A 24,673-nucleotide genomic window follows, 5' to 3' on the forward strand; every position below is an offset into this window, starting at 1 on the left:
GCAAAGGAACCGTGGCCACGCAGCCCTCTCCTTCACACTGAGGTTGCACCCACCCCCCACACAACCCTTTGCAGGGCAACAGGGAAAGACCAGCGTTCCTGGGACATGAGTACAATGCCCAGTACAGCAGGACCCTTCGATGGTGCCAGGGCAAAGCAGTCACCCAGCTTTAGCCTCTCCTCTTAACAGCTGAGCCTCAGATCTACCTGACAAGTCAACGCATCACATCCCATAGGTGTGTGCGGGAAGAGGTACAGCTCTGCAGTGGTACAGACACGCAGGCTTCTAAAACTGCTTACAAGAAACGCAGCCACACCGGAGTGCTGTGCCGCTCACACAAACGGTGTTTGACTGTCACATTCCCGGCACAAGAGACGCTGCGAACCGCTTAAGGTCCTTATTGTCATTGAGGGGTAACCGGTCCTGCAGCTCACACACTACAAAATGGATTCAAAAGACAAAACTACTTCCCCGCTCAAGCACAGGCTGGACCTAACCATGTAGTACAAATTTTAAAAGGGCAAGCTGTTCCTAAATAGTTAGTACATTTGGCGTATTAGTAACAGGACACATGTAAGAGTCAGGCAAGTGGCTTCTGTTCTAATTCGTTTCACCCGGAAAAGAGCTGTGTCCTATCTTCAAGCAGAGCTTCCCCGGCTTCAGTACTAGCACCTGCTATGAAGGAGGACGAGAATTTCACAAGTTTTGGGTGATGGTAAATCAGAAATCATGTTCTGCTTGGCAACTGCACTAAACCACTGCTTTGCTGGACATTTAAAATAGATTTAATGACAAATTCTGTGGCCTGAAGGTCAGAAAGGGACTCCAGGGCAACAGCTCTACTCATCCCCCACGAAGGGCTGAGCACACTCTCTCCAGTCCAGTCTGGTGACATAACTTCATTGAACAGTTCTTTTGTGAGAAACCTTTTGTAGGGATCAAGATACAAACTTCATAAAACTAGACTGAGTTTAATGGAAAAGCAGAAAGCACAAATGGATTTGCCCCATACCCCCAGGTTTTTCTCAGAACTCCAGTAGGTGCTGAGATGTTATTTTGAGGTTTCTTGGTGGCTCTGAACTGCTCTAGCTCCCAGGGCAGACTTCCATTTTATGGTTTGCTTTTAGAAATCAGGGAGATAAATGAGGAATTCCTCTAGACTTGCTGGATGCAAGTCCTGGAAATACTGTTGTCTCTTACACCTTTTATAATCAAACCCACGGATACTTTATGACTGCTGCTGCAGACCTAGCCTCGAGTAGTTTAGTTTATACCAACTGAAGACCCATCCTAAAGTATAAATAAGTAATAAAAACATTTATACAGACAGATAAAAACAGACAGATGCCTCTATCTTTCTACATAAGCATGTTCTCACAGCACAGGCTAAATGATAAATTGAGCTGGTGACCTGAAACCGATGCCCACTTTGTTTCTCCCCTCTTTCAGGACAGTTGCAACAAGACAGGGTTCACAAATGATTCACGCGTTACAGTCAGAATTCCTGCTCGCTGGAAGGGGAAGACAAGCCTTAGCTAAAGGAGGCCAGCTGCTTGCTAATCCTACCGCACGTGCTGGCGGCAAGCTAGATAAAATGTTCTGTCATATACCTACCTGGTTTTTAGCCTGCCTGTACAGAGTCTGTTTTATTGTCTCAGAGTCTAAGGTGGAATTAAACACATCTTTAACTTCAAATGCTTCCTCGGCTGCTTTGCGAAGATCCAGCCCCTTCCCAAAATTCGGCATCTGCTCCAAATCTAACAAGCCGGCTTCGTCCTCCTCAATACACCTGTACCAATGACCAGGGGAAGGGTTGACCCGTTGTTAGCTCATCCCACCGTTCACATCTAGCCGACGTGAGCGCTGCTAACCCAGTGCCTGCATGCACATACCACGGGGTCTCACAAGCCACATGCGTGAACTGACAGACAGACAAACACCAACATGACACAAAATGCCAGGAGCAAAGAAAAAGTGGAGAGCACGACTATGCACAAACAAGCATCAGTGCCGGAGATATTTGTGATTCAGCGTGGCTACAATTCCCTTTGGTCTTCTGGGTGGAGATGTCCAATTGCTGTCCACTCCTTGAAAGGTCTGACACTGGGTCAATGTCTGAAGAACGCTGCTGCGTTTTCTTTGAGTTGCAGTGCAAATAGTGATGCACTGAAATCAAGTAAGCTACTACTTTGCATCATGGGACATTTGTTACAAATACCAGTTGGGAGGCTGAGGCAAAAAGAAAGCTAAGCCTATACTATGTGCAACAAACTTTAATGTTAAAGGTGCCTAGACATGGCTTGACCTTGGGGGGAAAAAGAGCTTCACTTTTTCCCAGAGCTCCGAGAACTCCACCTGAAGTCAACAACGTGTTGCTACAACTAAAAGGGGTAGAGCAGCACAAAACGGTTGCGTGCGTGTGCCTCTTCCTTCCCCTGACCAGCGTTTTAGAGAGAAAGACGTTATCCGCTGAACTGGGGGACCCTGACAATGCTCGTTTCTGTGCTGGACTAACTGTTCTCCTGACAGGAACTTCTCAAGTCCTGGGTGTACCCCTTATCCCAGATTCTCCTTGCAGTCAACTTGTTTCGTGTCTCCCACCATGGTGAAAATGGAATCTCTCAAGTGAATGCTTAAATCAAACTGGAGGTATGATACATGGCTTGAAAAATAAAACAAGAGCACTCACGATCTACCACTGACACAGGGTCAGAAGTCTCAGCCCCATTTGACCTCTCAAAGGGAACGCCCACCTCACCTTCGGGTGTGGTCAAAGCTCATGGTGAGAGATGCAGGCTCTTCATCTTCTTCATCCTCAAATGCTCCTCGGGGCTCTGCGGTGGGCGATACCGTCTCATCCTGCGACTTCCCTGTCAGGCTGTCATCATCTTCCTCTTCCAGTTCTTCATCCTCATCATCCACATCTTCTGTTTTCTCATTTGCTAATCCATGACACTGGGAATTGCCATCAATATCCTGGATTTCTGGCCTGTAATATTTGGTCAAGGGGGAGAAGAATAAAGAAAAGAAAAAAAGAAAAAGATGCCAAATGCATAAGTTATGTGTTTTCACTGTAATGCAAGACTTTGATGATTTTATACACACGTATGAATACACAGACATATTTATGTATGTACACATATTATTTCAACTGCAAGGAAAAGCAAAACCAACATGTTTCAGGCATTTAAAAATCAGCCTTCACAGTGTCTGAAGGGCCAATAAGCATGTCAAGTATATACCAACCCCAATGCTTCTCAAACTAGAATTTTGTCTAGTCTGGGTTTAAATGATGGTTTTCCATCTCAAAGTATAACATCTGTGGGACAAGTGGCTTTCCTCCTTCTCTGTGCTACTGTACTCTAACAGCCTCCCTTCGGGCAACCAGAAGGAGGAAGCTTCCTCATGGTGTAATCTAAGAGCCAGCCTAAATTACCTCTTGGATTACTTCTGCTATTCATGCCCATATGGACCTCGCAGACTCCACAAAACCAGGAGTTTTACATTCCGTTAAGAGAATGAGGCTGGGATCGCCACTGCTATGGACCTGGAACCCAATAGGATGCCACCAAGTGACAGAAAATAAGATTAACACCTTCACCAGAAAGTTTACGTCAGTGTGCTCCACGCTTCTTACTGTTCTTTACGTGGATCACATCAGCATGGCGATTTCTCACATTTACATTTTGGACTCAAACCTTAGTATTGGCATTAATTAGCTATCTGTGAAAACAGGATAGCAGCAGGTGCAGTACCACAGGTGTAATGTGATGGGGATAGATTCGAACAAGCCGATGGGCAGGCGCCTCCGGTTCCCAATCAGTCGTGTCTGACGGGGGGTGGAACAGGCCACACGGTTTCATGGCAGAAGGTAACGGTTCGATAACCACATTTTTATCTAGAGAAGAAACTGTGTTTTCTCGCGACGACTGCGCCGGGGCCAGCGGCAGCAGCCAGCCTGCCTGCCTCCTCTTAGAGCAACCTCTCTGGAACTTGGCTCTGCGGGTTGCTCCCACCGGCCGCAGCCGCGTCCCCAGCCCCGAGGGGCTCTCTGGTGTCAGCCCTCCTCACTTCAGCCACTTTCTGAAAAGACTTAACACTGGGCTTAAGAGCTCGCAGCCGAATGCACTCGCCTTCCAAACTCTCACATTTCTCCCTTTTGAGCGCTTTAAATCAAGTACTGCAGGACAGAGGCCGACGGGTCTTTCAACCACGTTAACAATACAAGTCACCAGACAGTTTTCATTGCTTGTCTACCTTTTATCTGCTAAAGTTGATGCTTGATTCATCTCACTATTTGCAATAAAATTTCTGATTTCAGAGAAATACGAATCCTCTTTTTCATCTAAAAGTGCATGGTTGTCTGATTCCGAGTTTGGGGAAGAGGCACTGGTCCCGAGGTGGTTTGTAATGACTCCAGAGTGCTGGCTCACTGAGTGAGAGAAACAAGAAAAGAGAACAGGAGAAACAATCAGATATTGGCAAAGCTGTCATTAAGAGGAAAAATAAAGAAGGAAAGTTACATAACAATCCTCTCCCTATATATTAATGATTTAACATTTAAGAGAAATCTCACGGACCAAAGCTGCCAAAGGAAGCTCATGTCTTCCAGACCTGAACGACAGAGAGAAATACAGGTGACATTTAGCATTTACGGGTGGTATATACAACTGAAGAACCACTATCCATTGCACAGCTGCTTGCCTATAACTTTTCCATGATTTTTTTTTTTCCCCTAGGCTGGGAAATCACTTAGTTGGCCTCAGTGCAGGAATTCCTTCCCTCAGTTTTTCTCCTAAGGCAAAGTCTATTTATCTTCTTGAACTTCACACGTCCCAACAACGCATTTCAGGTTGGAAACCCTTGGTAGAGCTGGACATGGCACATCAGCACTGTACCAATCTCACACCACGAGGTCCTGCTCCCCAGACACAAGTTAGTATCACAATCGCTGCTTTATGGATTGGGAAAGGACACGTATGAGAAACACTTGACGAGAGCTTGGCAGAGCCGAGGGCTGCGTGTGAGGGCGTCTGTGCTGCTGTGGATAAACACAACTTTGGCTGCATGAGGAGCTGGAGTTTGGTTTTTGCTACCTGATGATATTCAGCCTTGAGCAACAGCAGCTTCCACCAGGACCAGAAGGACCAGACCATGGTGTCCTCTCCCTCCAGTGCCCCAACCGAACCACGCAGCCATGCCCCTCCCCACCTGGAACATTCTCGTGTTCGTGTTTCTTAAGATGTCGGTCCAAGTTGGTCTGCTGCCCAAAGCATCGGTTACACAGGTGACATTTGAATGGCTTCTCCTTGTTATGGATGTTTCGAACGTGCCGCTGGAGGTTGGAGGAAATGCTGAATGACCTGTCACAGTATTTACACCTGAAAAATAGAAGCAAATGCCAAAGAGTTCAACGTGAGGGAAAAAAAAAAGAACAAGAAAAATCTGACTATCAGAAAACCAGAAAATGTTGGTCTATAAATCTTTACTTGGCTGAGGACCTGTGAAGCACAATGCATTAATCATTCCAGACAAATCTGATATTATTGTTACTCAAGGAGCACAAAGGAAGGATTAGGATTAATTAAGAGGTGAGTCGTCCAAACAAATAAGTATTTTAAACAAAATAATTACTTTTCCACACATGAACATAAAAATAAGAAAGGTGAATTTATTTCTTCCACCCTTCTCATTTTGTAGGGGAAGTAGGTGAAATATGGCTGTGGAGGGAGGAAAAACAAGACAGAAGGAGAAGAAAGAAGGGAGGCTAAATGTATAAAATAGCTATTAGCTAGCATGTCCCTACATGACACAGTTATCTGGACAGAGAGAAAACTCCAGATTTATTTGTGAAATTCCTTGTGGTACTCAAGATGCAAGCAGTGCAGCACGCCTTTAAAGGTAATTATGATTATTATTGTAGTACAATAGCTCCCAAGAAATACACTGTAGTTTCCAAAGGGATAAGATTTACTCCTATGTAGTGAATATCTGGTTTATGGTGAAAAAATGTGGAAAGTAAGGAGTCAAGCCAGAATGTTTAGGGAAACTGCTGAGTGAAGACATGTTCCCTCTTCGAAACGAACCTCTGCAGGAGCCACGGCAGAGGTGTTGGAAGCTTGTTCAGAGTTGCCACCCCCCTCTCTCTGAATTCAGAGTCCCTCCAAATAAAAACAAGGCTTTGCTAAACCGTGGTGCTTTGGGAACTCAGCCCTCTGCTTCCCTTCCAGCGCAGGACAAGAAGGCAGCCGATGTACTGAAGAGGGCAGCTTTGAGCCACAGTGAAGAGTTTTGGTACTAAAGCTATAGAAAATCTAATTCCTCTCTGAATCCGTCCGAATCCCTCATTAGATCTCCCTTTAAATACGTCATTTGTACCTCAACAAAGCTGCTTTCCTCATGGCTCTACTTCTAAAACCCATGAGAAGTAGAATCCCTTCTCCGCTGCAGAGCTCTGCAAATCCCAGACACTTACGGGACAAAATAAAACCTGTTTGTAAGCCCTCGTAATTCCAGCACAAACCCGCTTGCTTTAGCAGAACCGGTCTGTGCTCCCCTACCCGAGAGCAGGATTTGTCCCCCCGAGCCGAGCTGCTGTTTGATAAGGCACGAGGCCGGTGGTGCCCCGGCGCAGGGTTCAGGAACGCCGCGAGTTCGCCGTGTGAAGGGGACACACAGGGCTCGGCCCGTGCCGGTGCCATTCAAGCACAGAACTGGATTTGCCTTGACACTGAGGACACAGTCTTGCTTCCTGCAAACACAACAGGTTCAAATGTGGGAAGGAGGCGTGAGTGTGAAAAAAAATCTACGCTGTGAAACGCACACACAATTTCCAGATGTGCTACAGCTGTGACTTTTATTTGGTCTCCAAAAATAAATTGATATTATTTTTGGAAATAGCAGAGATACATTTATGAAACACTCTCTCTCGCCGACTGTTTACAGATTCCATATCCACCTCCAAATTTCCTACTGTTAAATCACCAAAAAGAATAAAGATATTTCAAATAATGAACCTTTATGATGATTAACCTAGGAAGAAAGCAGAATCTCTTTTTAAACCACAGTTTTCTCAGACTTGAAAGTTTTTCTTTTTCATTTTTTCAAAAACCACGAATTGAACAACTACAGCAAACAAGACATTATTCGGACACCAGCAAGAACAAGCACAGTTTCTGTACGGAGAGTTAAACACTCACAGATTTCCAGCTCTTATTCTCCTCCTATCTGCCAGCAACCAGTGACTCTGCTTCCAGGAGCTGCCAGGCCCAGGCAGCTTCCACTGTTCAGGGCGTCAGACAACGGCCATGTCCAAAGTACCCCAATATCCCCAAAATCCCCATTATTCCACAGGACTCTCACAAGCAGTTTTACCCAGTTCTACCAGTACTGCACCAGCAGCCCCCTCCGCGTCGCCGCGGTGCACAGGGGTGTCACTCCCTGCCCGTCCCCCCGGCTCTGTGACCCCCTAAGCTGAACTCCCCTTCCCCCGTGTTGGCCCAGCACAGGCCCGGCGGGGGCTGAGGGTGCCCCGGGTGCCCAGGCCGGGTCCACGAGCAGCTCCAGGGACTTCAAAGGGAGCACTCGCACGCGTAAGGCAAGGACAGCCCGGCCTCCTGAACGTCCATTTATTTAGATGTTCAGGAAGTCTTTGAAAAGTTTCCTTTGACAGGTCCTTGCTCTAGCCATGAGCTATGTGGATCCAGGTTAGGGTACGGAGAAAGGATAAAGAGCTTGTTAAAAAAATAGAAAACAGAGGGGCATTCGAAAGGAGCAATCGCTAACGTCTGAAAGCAAAGGGACGAGGGAGACGTACTGTGTTATTTGTGGTCCCAGAGGGGTCAGAACTCGGATCTCTGCTGGTTTTAATCTAAATAAATGACCCAGACAGAGGAACCAGCTTAAATTCAGGGAAGAGGTGAACACAGAGGCAGGAGAAGAATAAAACTCAAACGCAGCCGTATTTGCTTTGTAAACACACTGACAAAATGCTAGTAAAGCTTCTTCCTTATCAGTTTAAAGTAACACACCAATGGGCTAAAAAAATATAAAGTGGGAGTGAATGATCGCTAAGAACGAGCCAAAGCTGGAACTCGGGAGCTCTGAGGAACAACAGGCAACCCCCAGAGCTCGAGGGCACTCGGATACCTGGTACAATGCAGCTGGAAGGGGAAAAATAGTGAGCGAACCCCCGTAACCTCACAATGAGTAACTGAGCTGACCACTGCCTGGCGGCGAGTTTGCTAACACTTCACATGTGACAGTCAGGCTTTTGATAACACGCTTTGTAATGTTTCAACAGCATGACAGCACCTGCAAAATTTTACACTTATTTGATGATGAATGTGAGCTGCAGAGACGGAATTGTAGTAACAACACACCGACAGCTACTGCTCCTCTGAGTAACTCCTTCATCTCAACTGCATTTATACCAGGAATGAATTTAGGCTGCATTTTAAAAAATGAAAACGAGAAAGAAGAGATTTTTATTGAACTATGTGCAATCTTAAATGACATTAGACCTCAGCTTTAGTTGTTAGTTTCAGCCTAATGCAGATAACAGGACACGGGGGCCTAAAAGGAAATTAAAGAAAAACAAATTCAAAACAGACGTCAGGAAGCACATCTTTATAGGAGGACTCACGGCCTCCCAGGCAATGCTTCGGCATTGGGTGTAATTCAAGAATCAATTAGGTGGCATCCTGGAGGGAACGGACATTTGAAAGGAGAAAATAAAGTCTTGCTGAATCAAACGGCTTTTAGTTGTTCCCAGTCCCGGTTTTATGCGGTTTATGTGATTCTGCGATTCCAGAGAACGAAAACAAAACTCGGAAGCAAACCTACAACTGCAAACACTCTTACGTTCGTCTGCTCCAAGCGTAAGGAGCGTCACTAAAAACTGCCTCTTCCGGGTTTCGCTGGGGAAGCTCAGAAGGACAGCAAAGTCCTATTTTTTATGACCCAAGTTTCCAGGTAAGTCTGAGATGATTTTACAAGCCCAACTTATTTTGTATTTCTCTGAAAGAAACAGTTAAGTTTGACAGTCCTTTTTACAGCCAGGTTTTCAAATACCTACTACTGAATTTTAGATTTGGTGCAGAAGAGTGAAAAGGAGCCTGTCAAATGTCACTGTATAGCATATTGTCTTTGAGTCTTCTCAAATCAGCTGATTTTTAGGAAGTAAAGTGCATTACCGGGTATTTCTTACTCTTCAGAAAACATGTAGCACATTCCCTTTACAAAAAGAATTAATTTGGTTCCTTATTTCTCATGTGCTACTAATTCCTACTGCATATGTAATTAAATAGACACCTAGGAGGTTTAAGTGACTTGGTAGAAACCACATCACTTACCAATGACAACCAGGAATCAAAACCAAAGCACCTTATTTCCTGGCCTCCCTATTCCTTGATCTACCCTTGGACATATGGTCAGTTTATGTCAGCCTAAAGAACATTTTAATTCATATTTGGATGAATATATAAGACCGACAGAGTCACAAGAAAAACCAAGGAAAAGTTCTAAGAAAGACATCAGTAAAACACTGAAAAGTCAGCAACCTCCTGTTACCTGCATGAAGTCGGCACTTAAAAAATAAGCTTTCAAAACAATTATTGCTGCAAAAGTTGGAAATCTCAGTTTTCTGAGAGCAAAAGAAAATCAATGATAATTAAGCTCTTCTGTAAACTTAGCACTAACTCTCAGGAGTGCTATTATAATGCAACATTGTCCAGAAGTCAAACCTCTATTACAAAAAAAACACACAGGCCATTTTCTGGGAGAAGACCAGATCAAATAAATCTTTATTTTCCTAACCTTTGTTAAGTTGCAAGTCTCCTTTTTTGGAAGAAAACTGAACTAACAATCTCTGAATAATCGGGAGCAAGCATTTTAGTCAGACAGGGGCGCACAGTGAATACACAGTATTCATTCAAGGCATATCAAATAACGCAACTGAAAAAATCAGAACAGGGAATGGTTCCAAAATATATGTCTGCTTTGGAGAGGTTTTTTTAAATTTTTGATTTACCTAATGTCTACACTCAAAATTCTGTATGACTCTGTATGGAAAAAAAAATTGACTCCGTATGTACCAGGGATTATAATGTGGGAGAGAGTAGCTTCTTAAGTTAAACTAAGCATAAAAACGTGATGTATTTGACCACCTGGCCTTCTGCTGCTCATAAATTTGTTTGTGCTTCTCTTCATATAATAACTATTACATTAGCTCTGTTGTGAACTTACGACTGGGTATGGAAATACCACAGTATTAGCTACCAAAAATGAAACTGTTTGAATTGTTACTATCGTTTGACAACGTGCAAAACACTTCACTCACATCATGGAAAACACAGAGACTGATTTTCAGTGAGCTCTCAATTCATCATTCATTCAGTTTTGCTCATATACGTACCCATTCTAACAAGAAATCGACCAAAGCATATTTTTTGCCAAAGTTTTTTGAAACTGACTGTAAAACACCGGGAGAAAAAATTTCCCACTTGGTCTTCCATCAGAAATATTCCTTCATATACCTGTATATACACACACAGGCTTACATATATTTTCTGGTGAGCTTTACTGAAGTTGAAAACACTCACTCAAACAGGAGCCCCTCTGTGAGGGCCAGCCCCGCACGCGGGGTGCTGCCCGGGGAAGAGACGGGCAGTTTTGGGATGGGCCCTCTTCCACAGACACAACGCAAACGGAAGTATAAAAATCAGCTCACCCTGTCCACAGCTAGCAGAAAACAGTCACCCAGCCCTCTGCCTTAAACACCCAGCTGAGCACGTGAAACTGTGTGTGAATCTCCCCGCTCTGATCCCTCTTGTTAAACTTTGTGATTTAAGGTAGGGCACTCCCTACCTTAGATTTTAAAGCAGATACACTACAGGGCTTTTCTTTGCTTTTGTTTTTTGATCCACTGCTCCAGGCACCTCTGATAGGCATTAGGAAAAGAGAAAAAAAAAAAATCTAGCTAGACCCAGCAGTTAATTTACTGGCAAGCCCTTCAAAACAGCCCGATTTTCAGAGACATCCAGCACCTTCAGCTGTCCTTGAGATGAATGGTTAATGTGAGTGTTAAACAACACTGCAAATCAGACCACTCATTTGCCAGCATACATCTAAATATAAGTTAAGTGTCTATCTTCAAGCTGCCAAGCCGGATTATTTTTGGCTGGTACACTTAATATACAATCCTATGAATCATTATATGTAATGCTACAGGACTGCGGTATTATGTTGGCACAGCTCTCCAGAAAGGAGAAAAAATAACAGAGTGGTGAATGAGGAGTGTGCAGGGAAAGGGGTTTTATCTGGGGGACAACATCACCTGTAAGGCTGCTCTCCAGTGTGTGTCCGCAGATGCCTGGTCAGGTTTGCTGAGCGCGGGAAGATCTTACCACAGTACCTAGACAGCGAAAGCCAAAGCAACCGTCAGTGCACAGAAGTCCCGCCACGCCGTTACGAACAGGGCACCGCAGCTCCCACCGACCCCGCTCCCGCCATCGGAAAATGTACGTGCTAGGAACTCCAGGGACCCCTGTACCGAGGGAGGAGACGTGGAGGTGAAAACAGAGCGACACCCACCCCAGAACAACGGGATTCGCCGTGGCCAGACCCTGGTGTGACCCGTTTCCATCGAGGCACGGAACAACGGTCGGTTACGCTGCATCATTGGGAAGGGCAGGAAAAAGCAAAAACCCCATGAGAACACCCAGTTCAGACCCAAATGCTGGCCGGCTTGGTGGCTCCTCTCGGAGGCCTGGGCATGCCCCCAGGAAGGCGGCGAGGCCGTAGCGAGCCACCCCCAGCGCGTCTCCCAGCTTCCATCAGAAGTTGAAGACCCTCTTCAGCCTAACGTTGAGGAGTTGGGTTCGATACCCTTTTGCTGAGTTTCTTCCATCTATTTTTCTGAAAGCTGAGTGCACGTGAGCTTTGGGCATCCACAACCTCCGACAGCAGTGAGTTCCTCTGCTGAACTGTGTTGTGTAAAAGCACCTCCTGCTCGTCTGAAACAGTCACCCAGGAACCGCATCCGACATGGCCTCTTTCCTGCCGCAGGACAGAGGGTGTTTGATCGCTGCCTATTCCTATCGTCTGTCACTTGAGGTTTTTACAGATCTCCTTTATAGCCCTTTTTAGTTGCTTATCATGCAGAATCTACTTGAGATCATCCTTCTCAAAATTCACAGAAATTTTCTTCTGGATAAATGCTGCAGCATTACTGTGATGGGGATACACTGCTGTGAGTCTGACAGTCTGCTTAGAATAAGGAAATGCAGCAATAGGAAACGAAATAAGAGAAGGAACTTTGGTCCACAATAAATCTGATTCACAGTAAACTCAAAAGGAAGGGAGGTATAAATAAAAATATTAATTGGGAAATAAAATATGAAGGATGAAGGGTTACGTTCTGTGGCTATGAAACCTGATGCTTACTGTTGTAGAAGGAATATATGAGTAGACTTTCTTAATTTCAGAGACATTCTGCACCTTCCGATGTCCTGAAGATGAATGGTTAATGTGAGCGTTCATCAGCGACGAAAATCCAAACCTTAACTTGGGTGTCTGTATCTAAACATAAGCTTAGTCCCTACTGTAGGGAGAACCCCCAAATTCCTCAATACTCAACTGGAGTTTCAGCCCACAGCTTTTGTGGCCAAAGTGAACTAAGAGATACCTCAGACAACACAGGTACCCACCTACTGCACCCAAGACAAACACAGCGGGAGCCACCACAAGAACCACCAGTAGTTGCAGGTAAAACTGTGTGAGCAGACAGAGGTTTCTATTCCCCAGGGATCTGCTCCAACAAGAGCGTTTAGAGCTGCGATGGACACGATTGTGTTTGAAAAAGTTGTTTACTCTATGACAGTTTTTAAATTCCGTTATTTTGCACAGCTGAGACTGGACATAGCTGAGACTGCACTCGCACTGGAAACTGGCATTTGCAACCAAACACAAGAGACTTGGCTTGGAGAATTCTGTTTGCTTGAGAATCGCCAGATCTGCTCTCAAGGTTATTAAAAATTACAAAGAAAATAGAAGATGCTGATTTTCTACCAGACAAAACAAGCTATTTCAGAGTGAATTAGTCATCAGAATGCTCTGTTCTAATTCCGCCGCTTCTCGTTTTCCCTCCCACCCCTGCCGAGACACCAAAGATGCCCACGGGAAGCTGCTCTGTTGCACGCTGGTGCCTGGTGCAGTTTCCCAGCAGGGGTGGCACCCCCCAGGGCCGCCTCAACAAGGCGGGGGGACGGTCCCGCGCCCGCGGGGTGCCCAGGCCCTTACCTGCAGGTGTAACGCTCCTTGCCCTTGCGCAGGATGGGATCCGATAGCGTGGGCGGTGGAGATCGGAAGTTGAACGGGTGATGTGGAAGGGGCTGCAGGGATGTGCCAGTGTCTGCCTTCATGGCTGCAAAACTCTCCAGTTTCTCTGTCATTGTTTCTATGGCTGACATCTACAAGTACAAGGCAAGACCTCGTGTCATAAAAATCCACAGGAAGAACAATATCCGATGCATAAAACATGTCTTTTAGCACTAGTATGTTGGTCAGAGCCTGTTGCTGGTGTTTGCTCTTGCTCTCAGAAGCTAGCACAGTGTGAAATGGAGCCACTGAACCCAGCCAGGAAAGAGAGAAGTAGTGCATCGGGCTCAGAGAAATCAGAAAAGGTACAACTGGTAAGCATTAGATCTCAGAAATTAGGCACTTATTTACCTTCTGCAACACGCCTGTGTTTACTTTCAGCATTTCAGATTAAAAATTATCTCAGCGTATGCTTGGCTTCCCTTTGTCCAGGGATGACGCTGAAATTAGACACCGTGGTCAACTGCTGGATGTCGAACTCACCGCCCAAACCCTCCTCTCAAACCCAAACCAAAGTCTGGGAAAGCGAGGAGGTTTGATTTCTCATACAGCCCCCGCTACGCCCAGAGCTGCGGGCAGGCCGGGGCAGCCCACCCTGGTTAGAGAGGACGGAGACGTTTTGGGCAGGAGGCAGAAGAATCCTGGCCCAAGCAGAGTGGGAGGGAGCACGGGGAATGCGCGACCGCTGATCAGGGAGCTGAGGCAGGAGAGAGGCCGAGGCTGGAGGGGCGAAGAGGGAGCAGCTGGGGATGAGGAGGAGTTAAGATCAGGCTCAGGATGGAGTGGGTCCACAGAGAGTTTTTGCCTAGCGAAGAGGCCAACATTTTAATTATATGTAAGAAAGGTTCAGAAGGCAGCAAAGGTGATGGAAGGATGGGTGGGAGATGGCTGAGCTTCCTGGAGTGAAAGGGAATTCCAGCCAAAATACTCCACAGGAGCTGTGGCTGGGTGAGTTACGGTTGGGAGGACACAACCTACACAACCATGACAGGCACACGGGCCTAGAGACGTGACGCTGAACAAAACGTTTCTGGGTGCCTCTATCAGCTTTAGCTTGTACGACTCGGCAACGGCCGTGTTCTCACATAAACACTGCATTAAATACCACACCAGAAAGGGGGAGAAAGGGAAAAAGCTGGAGATACAGAAGGGGGAAGCAAAAAAGGGAAGGAAAAAGTCAGCCTGTGTGCAAAAAAAAGGATATGCATAAAAATCCTACCTAAAGAAAACCACTTTTACTTTCATTAGAGCAAAACAGGAAATCCAAGTCCAAGAGAGAAATGCAACTCGGAGGACTATGCTGACATCTCCAACATTCAATTTTATGCACTCTTGAGAGCACTTTCAAGATACCAAGCAGAAAACATGGATAAAACAAACAAGGCAGCAATAAAGCTGCCTCCTCGCTGCGGATGACATCACCGGGAAAGCAGGGAGCACCGGGGGGAGTGGGAGCCTGAATGGAGAGTCAGGCCGAGAGCTGGGGCGACAGCGAGCGAGCGGAAGGCAGTAGGAAGCCATATATCAAAACTAGATGCTCTATTGTACAGGAAGGGCTGACCTTTTGCACGTTTACACTTTATTAAACTGGGCTCGGGGCGGGGGAAGAGAGCCAAGATATTGTTTAAAATGTATGACTATAAAAAAAAGTTGTCTTAATCACCAAAGAATACATTGTGGAAGGCTGACAACCATTCATAAGCTGTAAAAAAGAGGAGTAGTAAAACCCATTTCCCGATAATAGATCCACGGCCCCTTAGTTGGAGGCTCCCAGCCCATGATAAATAGTAAGTAATACTTAGCGCCAGCCACTTGAAAAGGTTACTTGATCATTTACAGCAAAAGCTCTGCCCCAGCTGCCAGTCATGTAACAAAACCATCATGTTAAAATGCTATCCGGATCTTTCAGAGCTATGCCACTCAGCCCTTTGCTGGAGTACCTGGAGATATCTTTTGTTGTGCCCTGTTCTTTAGGCACTTAGTCAGAGATGTTTGCTGGCTTGATAGCCGTAGGCTTATTTTAAAATTCTAAACACCGGCCATAGCCTCTCCAGTGGTAAAGGCACTTTGCTATTTAGGGAACAACTGCCTGGTTATAATAAAAAAGAAGGGGAGAAGAAAAGAAACTTAACAGGTGAGAAAAGGTTTTCCATTAAGTTATCAAAAAGTTACACCATTTATTTATGTTGTCCAGAGTTTCATTTAAAATAGACAATGCAGGAACAACTCCCGTCAGAGCAGAGAGACTACTGTCAACGACTGGCTGAGAAACAGAAGGTGTCTGAAATTAATTTTGAGAGACAAAGCATCTTCTGAATGCTCAGTCTTCATCACACCTTCCAGCTTAATCCCAACCCACCCAGGGCCCTCCATGAGAGCTGGGGAATTACTCACAGAAGAAAAGGCTGAGACCAGACTCGTGTTTAGAGTGAGAGAAACACACGTGCCTCTAAGTGACCTGGTACATGAACGTTGGTCCTAACGAAGAAGACAGTAGCCGGAGCCCCTGAAAATATGATTTCTTAGGAAAAGATCCAGGATAATACCAAATGGGGATCTGGGAGTAAAAATCTCACATATTCTTGAACAGATGACTGGTCTTCATTCACCGCATTTGAAATACCCGATTGATTACGCAGCATGGGAACAGCAACCCTCTAGATCAAGTGATCTTTACACAGCAACCTGCTTTATTAAAAAGGAGTTATCAGGAAGTTTTGGGCTTGAGTGACTGTAAATTTTGGGCTATTCTGTGTGATAAGCTGTTAGAGATAACCAGACCTTCCACATCTTTTCATTGCCATGGGAAGAGGACGTGGTCAGGATTTCAGGAACAATGTTAATGACCTTCCACCCAATGCTCGCTCCTACCCAGGGTCCGTACGTTTCTCATCGTCTTGCTGGGTTGCTTTGCCACACTAGCTCCTCCCTGCTATCAGATTCTTTACAGGCAGATATCCCCACTATTCTAACTCACACAAACACAGGATGTTCCTGGCCAGCCTGTCACCATTATCCAGCCTGTATGAAGGAAAAATCGGGGGAAGTTATTAACCAAACTCTGAGGCTGATGCGAAACAATGAGGGAACTAAGTTTAGCTGTGAAAGCAACCAGGATCCAGCTTTCACAAACCTGCAAGTTATTTATCTAAGGTGGGAAACATTATCAGAGGAGAACAATGCATGTGAATATACAGGAGAGCACAATCATGTCCAGAGAGCTCAGCTCCCAGCGTGTGTTCACAGCCCAGACGGAGGATAGCTGGTGACTGTCACACCGGGGAGGGCGCGGGGCAGCGTGGGGCAGGACTCGCTGCCTTACCCTCACGGAGCAAGAAACCCCGAGGGCAAAGAGTGACACCGCTTCTGGCGGAGTTTAGCTACGGCTTGTAAGAAAGGGGGGTGTAAACTGGGGTCGATTCTTGTGAATAGTTGTGGTCTCCCATTGCCCTGCAGTGACTCCGGCCTGAAGGAGATGCAGAGGGAGCAAATATCCCTGGGCTGCCAGGGGAACAGAGACTGGAGCAGCTGTGCAGGGACAGAATTGGAGTTCTCCCTCAGTGACCCGTCACCTTGAGGAGAGGCAGGGCTGAACCCTGGCTCTCCACTGCCCTGCACTTCCACACTTTCTAAATGCTGGAAGGGAACGTCGGGCAGGTATAAAATGCTACTGCTTGGACGCTGGAGAGTCCTTCTCCACCTTGCACTGCTGCAAATGGCTGCACCACGTGTTCCCAAAGGAAAAATTATGCAGGCGTATGAAAGGGGAGTTTGGCAGACCACGAGTTGTGCAGCCCTCACCCCTGTTCTTCTGTTCGTGCAAAAGAAACAGCAAAGCATAACCACCATCACCTCAAGCCAGGTATGAAAGTGAAAGTATCTGAAAGCAACTGGTGGAAAACAGTGGAGTTCCCAGTCGGGCCCTTGGATGAGACAGAGTCTGATCCAAGTGACCTGTTTGTACCAGCTCCATCTCAAACTTCTCGGCATTCAATCAACACGGCATTGTCACGTCGCTGCTTTTACCTGGGGGTGAAAAAGCAGCGGGGAGGGTCGCAGGTACTTCTCCTTTAGGGCACCCACAGGGTCTGTCACCTTCCGCTTCTCCACCCTGCTGGACAACAACACAGAGGGTTACATACCTTACAGGGCTACAGGCAGCAAAGAAAGAGCCAAACAGTTTGCAGAGGTGTTTAAATTACATATATGAGGCTACTCCTCTATTGACACAAACGTCTTTCTTCCCCTTCTACTGGATACTACAAATTATGACCCACAAGTTACCCTGCAAAAGGCCCTGGAAATGGTATGAAAACGGATCCCCTCCTTTGGGCAATAATTTTAGCCATCAGACTGACGACTAAGAAAACATTTTGATCTTTCTACGTGAGAACTAATGCCTCTGCTACAGTGGTTTATAGGCCTCTGCTGTTGTGAAATGTGCTGAAAAAACTACATTTACAGCAAAAGCAGTATTTAAGTGGTAGAAGCTCTAGAGTCCACAGCATGGAAAAAATCTGTCTTTGAGAGTCTGCCTTTATCTTAAGAGTTAACACTGGGCCAGACTTTGCAGCCCCAAGTGTGCTGAAATCATTAGGTGTTTCATATTTATTTCCTCCCTTGCAGCTGAGAGATAATTTGCATTGAGTTTCTTTGGCAATCATACGTGGACAACAATTTAAAAAGTTAGGAACTGGTGGGAGATTCCTGAAGTGACTTAGGAACCCGAGTTCTTCTGATGTCTCCATTCAAATATTCCATGCTTAAGCACTTTCCTGTGCAGAAACGATCCTGAAGTTAGGCTCCTATTTTTGAAAATATTGGATTTGCTTTCACAAAATGTTCTACTTGCAGGGAAACTGTGGTGTGGAATCACCAAAAAGAGAAACTGAAATGTCCTCTATAGGGAAAAAAGTGTTGTGAAAGTAACTCCAATAAATGCAGCTGCATCTTTAAATTACTGGAATAGAGTCCGTCTCAGCTAAACCAGCAGAAATCCAATAGTAAGAGTAATTTTAACTACATTAGTCCAGCATAAATGAGAGCAAATTATTTTGCTGCATTTCAGCTGATTGGTGTGTGGATCAAATTACCAAAGAGTTTAAAAGAAGAGTCATGCAGAGTGCTATTTAGCGAACTGTATTTAATCTGCATTTAATTTTTCTTAGGTAGAAGAAAAGAGAAGAGCTGGATTTGAAACGCAGTCAGAATTACTGCGCTTTGGAAGGTACGGGCTTTTACGGGCATGAGTTTTCAGAAAAACAACAATCTGTAAAACAATACGTAAAAAGCTTCTCCCTGACACAAGGTAAAACTGCAAACCGCAGCGAGCGACACCCCCTTTTCCTCTCTGTGACGCGCTGAAATCAGCTGCGATGCCCAGGGCAATGCCCCTGCACCTCTCGAGAGAGCCCCACCTGCACCAGAACCGTAAAACCTCCGCGAAGCGACAGCGTTTCACGCAGCTCTACCATCGCCCAGCGTCGGGTAACGACAACACAACAAACGCACAAACGTCCTCGTCAGAGCTGGATTCCGCAGCGCGCAGAGGATTAAGCTGATCTTTTCAGCCCAGTGCCTGAGAACGTTACCTTAACAAGGCTGAGCTAAAAACTGCACTGATTTCAGGCTGTCTGGCTGCATTAAATTATATCACCAGGAGAAAATGTCAAGGATTTAAGTGGCCTTTGGGAGAAAAATGAAGGAGCCAAATGATGTGAGAGAGTCTGATAAAGAGAAGTTTAGAAACAAAATATTTCCATATTTTTTAAGCTGGGACTTGGAAGCTCTGCTGTTTAGCTCATTACATCAGAAGTCTGATTCACAAGCAACTCCACCACTGACTTTCTATTTTAATATATTACTAAAACTATATGCATCCCCTGGAATGCAACAAACGATGCCCCCATCCTTCACTTCCATCTGTCTGCTGGACCTTTACGGTTTTCCCGGGGCTGCTATTTTAATTGGCAATGGCTTTTTCAACCCATGTTATTTTAACATTCCTACTGAGAATGCCCAGAGGTGGCAGGATCCTAAGCTATCTCGAAGCTTTTGCCTTTCTATCCCGTTTAGTTCATTTTTTTTCCAGAAGGACTTTTTACAAAAATAGATGCCGGCCTGTTTCCCTCATGACTTGCTGTTCCAGGAGGAGAGAGAGGACCACGGTGGGTCCCAGCCAGCATGTGTTACACGTCCTGGGCTGGGATGCAGCCGTTTCCATCACAGATGGTAAGCATGTAAGCAAGCAACACAGCACCAACCCCGAGAGTGCTGGCAAAGCGAGAGACGCTTTCTTAACAGCAAGCAACGAGGGCTCACTAATCCTCATCTCAGCTGACAGTTCTTTGGCCTGGCTAGACATTGACATCATTTTTTCCCACAGTTATCAAGCGTACAATAGCGGCAGGGCAGTGACATAGGTGCTGTTCTCCCGGCCCGCTTCGCCCGCCGGCAGCGACGGCCACGCCACCCGCTGCTGCTCGCAGCCCTTCGAACGCTCAAGAGAACCGTCCCGGTGCTGGCAGAGGCTCTGTGGTGCCGAGGAGTCTTTCCAGCGCCACGAAAACACCCGCTCGTGCAGCAGGTCCAGCCCAGCAGGCTGGCTTCCAGCTGGGCTCAGCACGCAGCCCGGCGGCACACGATCCACCACGAGAACAACCCGTCCGCTTCCAGGAACTGGCTGTTCAATTCCACATGGAATCCAGCAGCCCTCTGGGCCAAACGTACTGACCCGGATGTTACAAAGCATCCTGTCCGAAGGGAGAATTAATTGCCACGTTAATGTCTAAATAACTAGTTTGGGATACCTCTTTTCACTGGACTTTGCTAAAAACAAGAAAACGGCATCTGCCGCGTGACAAATCCACCTCATCCGCAGCAGCACGATAACAAAGGTAGTGCCAGTGCCCAGCTGGGTGACACACAAACTTACTGGTACCCTCACCATAAAGCTTAAAATAATTTTCCTTTAGAAACAGGTTTTATAAAAAGCTCTAAACCAACAAGACTCAAGTCTTCCCTATAGGTCTTCTGAATTCATTCCTTCTGGAAGTTTAACTGGCATTTGGATAATTCATCCCGTCTGCTTTACACATGCCTTCCAAGTTCAGCTTAGTCTAGGCAAGACATAACAATCAGGCCTTCCTCAAAAACCAGCTGGTTCAAGTGAAACTGGAAAACCCTTGTTATCTTCTAAGAAAGATAAGTCTGCAAGAGATGTATCTGGGAGAGACCTGGATAATAACACGCTACCATGTATTCACACAGTACTTGTTACTCCAGACTTAAAAACGTTTCAAAAGGGTCCACAGCAGCAGTTCCTATGAACTGAAAAACTCTAAGAAAAGGAATCAGAAAGAAAAAGGGGGGTGGGGAGGAAGAAAGGTGAAGTGGCTCACAAAAGGCCATCAAGTAAGTCAGTGGGAGAGCTGCATTTCCAGGCTCCCAGGGCTCCTGACTCATTCCCAAGCCATGAGAGGCCGGGCTGCGAGGCATCTGAACTCTGCATTCTTATCGAATCAAACCTCTGGAATTTCCCCAGCAGAAGTGCCATCTTAGCGTTGGCTCGTGGGAGAGTCCTTAAATAGGTCAAGTTTCTTCTTTATCAAAATAAGGATGTGTCCTTTATACATATTGATTACGAGTACTCCTTTCAATTATTCAGCCCTTTCGATTCAGCAAATTCAACGTGCTGTGACAAAGGAGAGAGAAGTACAATCACCCGCAGCAGACTTTCACTGCTCTTTCTAAACAACCTACAGCCCGATCTGCCTCAAGTTGCGATGTCAGCTAGAAAATTAGCTCGTTAGAGGAAACGCTTAAGGCAGGGTATGTTAATACCTGTATATGGGGTCCATGAAAAAGGGTGATGGCTTAGCGTAATGCAGGGATGGCTGCTGAGGCAGTTGCGACTGGGAAATCTTGGGTAAGACTTCACTTGCCATTAGCTTCCTTTCCCCATAAATATGGTTTTTCCGTGGCTCTCTTCCTCCATTCTGACTGGCTCGGATGCGGTTGCCAATGCTCAGATCCAGCGGCTGTTCCTCCCCTGAGGACGGGGCTGGCAGGACCTTAGGTGGCGGCAAGATTGGCTTAATCTCTTTTGGCTTCGTGGTGAGATCGAAGGGTGACTCTGAGCTGGTGCTGCCCACTTTGTGGAGGTCCCTGGGTGACTTTGGTTCTGCCTTGACCAGCAAGTTGTGATTGAGGGTCCGCTCCGTAAAGGGGTAGAGTGAGTGGGGGAAATTGGGGAGGAACTGAAAAGGGAACATGGAATGATACGGGAGCGAACCCATCTTTTTCTCCTGCATCCCCATAAAGCCAGGCCCAAAATATTTCTCTGCGATGGAGGCGATAGCTTTAATAGAGTCATTAGCTGCTCCCGTGGTGGGCAGCAGGTGCTCTTCGGGGGGAGGAAAGAAGGAATGCTGAGAATAGAAGAGAGGGATCTCACTCGTGTTGTTGGTGGAACTTGCAGACACAGAGCTGCTGACAAAATCGGGCTTGCTCTCAATTTGTTTGCTCTTATCTTTTGTTTTGTCCCTGTCGCTCTCTGCATCACTGTCTAGGTCAGAACCGGTGCCGGTAGTGGTGTCCAGATCTGTGCCCGTGGTTGTATTGACATCCTCAAAGTCACTGCCATCGGACATGTCACTGTTCCTGGCTTTTAGCTTCTCCAGGTAGGAGTTTTCCAGGCTGCTTTCACATTTCTCCTCTCCTGAAGCGGCCTGGTTGCTGTTGCTGACTGCAGAGATCAGAGGAAGTGCTGGGTTCCCAAGGGGGCTCGGAAGCTTCGCGTCTTGAGTGTGGTTGAGGGGACTTTTGAGCAGTTGTGTGGGCGGTAACAAGGGGGGCCTGGGGTACAGAGACGGTGGGAAAATCCCCGGGAATCCCGGAGTGAGAGCAGGAAACGCTGGGGGGGCAGGTGAGAACGGGAGACCCCCCGGGTGCGGGCGGGATGGAAAATAATCATTAAATCCCAGGCTGGCATGGTTGAGGTTGGGAGAGGGCTTGGATTTGTCCATCATGGAAGTGGGCGTTAGGGGTAGGCCGGGGGCAAAAATCCCGCCCGGGTTGTAATGGTTCTTGCCCTCGCAGAAGCGCCGGTGTTTGTTGAGGGAGGAGGTAGTGCTGAACATCTGGCCGCAGTCCTTGCATTTGATCTGGGTGCGACAGTCCGCGTGCATCCGCTTGTGACGGCAGAGGTTGGAGAACTGCGTGTAGGATTTGTGACAGACCTCACCTAAAGCATCAACAGAAACCAACAACAAAAGCAATATGAAATTAAGAGCAAACGGCAGGGATGGCCCCAGGAGCGTCCCCCACCCCCTCCACCCTGCCCCGAAACCTCGCTCCCCCAGGACAGAGGAGGGAAAGGCGCTGGCCCAGCAGCACCCGCCGCCACGCTCCTCCTGCCCGCCCGCAGCCGGTCAGTCCCGCCGTGCCGCCGCTCTGGGGTGTCCCTCCGGCCCCTTCCAGGAACGTGGGAGAAGCTGCCTCTCCCTGTGGATGTTTGTAGGGACTCAGCCTCACCACCTGGGATTCCGAGAAGGAAGAGGCAGCCGGGGGGATCCTGGCCAAGGACGCTGGAAGAGCTGCGAGGGGGAGTGGGCTGGAAGAGCCCCGGGAGAGGCTGACAGAGAGCAGGGCCCTCGCCCGGCCGGCACAGGCCACGCTGACAGAGCCGAGAAACGCCACCGCCTCTCCCCTGCCCTAAACCTCCTGCCGAGAGAATCCCTCCACCAGCGACTCTCTACAGAAATCTGAGGGGATGGGCTACTCCTGCTCAAACTTTCTTTTGGAATTTTCAATAATCATGCTTTTTAATGATAATATCTATTTCTATTAGCTAGGCTGCTTTCCCTGTAGTCCCGGCATGGCCGGAAGCACTGCAAGCTGAAGGGAGAAGAATTTTGCCTTGTTTAATCAAACTTACCCCTTCTTTAATGCCATTAATAGTAAGTAACCGCTCCACAGGGATGCTCTATAAATACTTTGCCAGCCAGGCCTCAGTTCATCTAGAAGCGGGGTGAGATCTTATGTTCGTTAATTTAGTAAGACACCCTCACACTGCTAAGTTAACGCTACATCAGCGTTTTCTTTAACGACCTGTAAATATCAAGCTTTCAAAATGTGAATTTTTATGACCTCTTTCACCTGCAGACTTTGCTGGGGTGGAAGGAACAGTGCAAAGTAAGAAAAAAATCCCACCCAAACTTTTCTATGTATCAAAACACTGTAACTTTTTATTATATGATGCCTCTTTCAACATAGGAATAAATTCTACTTCTTAGTGAATTAACACACTTCTTTCACCAGAGAACTGCTGTTAGCACCATTCTGTAAACATGGAAACTGAGACAGAGAGAGGGAAAGTATATTGTTCAGAGCTGGGGAGGCAAGGACCTGAATCCAACTTCTCCTGACACCCAGTCCTCCAACTCAGTGACAAAGTGGTCTGTCCGTCCGTCCCTCCGTCCTTCCTTCCTCCCTCCCTTCCAACTTCTACCAACGGGTACATGCAAGTGTGACTCTTCCTGTATTTTTCTCTAAATCTTTAGGATTTACATCAGTGTTTGAATACCAAATGGCTGGCAGGAGATTATTTCACCGGCAGCTCTGAAGACATGAGGGGAAGCCCCTTCTATTGAAATTCAAAGCAAAGATTATTAAAATTTTTAAAATTTGACATTTCAGTTCAAAATTCAGTGGATTGTCACTGAAGGGTCTCTTGTGTCTAATTGCACTAGAAATTTAGTATGAACCATCTTTCCCCAGAGTATTTCAGCCTTTCTGCTTTGGACCCAGATACAGCAAGAAGCTGCAAAGGAAACACAAACAGGAGAACTAGAAATTCATCCGAAGAGTTTCAGTGTTTGGGGAACAGCTTTTTCAAATGCGTATGCTAAAGCCATCCCCAGTTTTTGGCAAACACACCTTAAAAACTTACGTTGGTTCTTCTGAACTACTACTATTGCATACATATAGTTTTATGGCTGTTGCATGTATTATTTTAGCTACTTTAGATTTTCAAAGAAAGGGTTGATTTAGGTTTTTTACTTCATTTTAAAATGTTTTCTTAAAAAATATCTAAGCAGAGTTCTTAAAGGAAACACTGCCCAGTTTATTTTCCATAAAGCTTATAGTCTATTAGGTACAACAATCTCTGTTTCTACAGAAATTTCAGGCAGCTCACCGCTGCCTGTCTCAGGTTTGATGCTACTTTAACTGCTCGACCCTTGGCTCTGGAACGGGCCGGTATTTTTCTTGTCCTGCCTGTCTGCACGAAGCCAGC

The 24,673-nt window shown here is 46.4% G+C and overlaps 1 protein-coding gene and 1 long non-coding RNA gene across 3 annotated transcripts in view; one reads left to right on the forward strand and one right to left on the reverse strand.

Annotated features, from left to right (window-relative positions):
- Positions 1 to 24,673, reverse strand: part of PRDM16 (PR/SET domain 16) — a 342,713-nt gene that overhangs the window by 7,310 nt on the left and 310,730 nt on the right. Inside the window, exons 9-16 of one of the 2 annotated variants that reach the window (XM_074848082.1) lie at positions 21,220 to 22,621; positions 17,404 to 17,491; positions 13,300 to 13,469; positions 11,336 to 11,413; positions 5,212 to 5,381; positions 4,258 to 4,432; positions 2,759 to 2,989; positions 1,615 to 1,789 (exon numbers count right to left, since the gene is read on the reverse strand). In XM_074848082.1, coding sequence (XP_074704183.1) covers positions 1,615 to 1,789; positions 2,759 to 2,989; positions 4,258 to 4,432; positions 5,212 to 5,381; positions 11,336 to 11,413; positions 13,300 to 13,469; positions 17,404 to 17,491; positions 21,220 to 22,621 — 2,489 coding nt within the window. The remainder of the gene's footprint in view (positions 1 to 1,614; positions 1,790 to 2,758; positions 2,990 to 4,257; positions 4,433 to 5,211; positions 5,382 to 11,335; positions 11,414 to 13,299; positions 13,470 to 17,403; positions 17,492 to 21,219; positions 22,622 to 24,673) is intronic. The other variant, XM_074848081.1, reaches the window with a different exon arrangement.
- On the forward strand, positions 8,910 to 21,975 carry LOC141933428 (uncharacterized). Its single transcript, XR_012626086.1, has 3 exons — positions 8,910 to 8,973; positions 18,546 to 18,604; positions 21,948 to 21,975. It is a non-coding gene; the product is annotated as an uncharacterized LOC141933428 (long non-coding RNA).

The sequence above is a fragment of the Strix aluco genome, chromosome 22, assembly GCF_031877795.1.
Source record: "Strix aluco isolate bStrAlu1 chromosome 22, bStrAlu1.hap1, whole genome shotgun sequence".
Taxonomy (NCBI): Eukaryota; Metazoa; Chordata; class Aves; order Strigiformes; family Strigidae; genus Strix; species Strix aluco.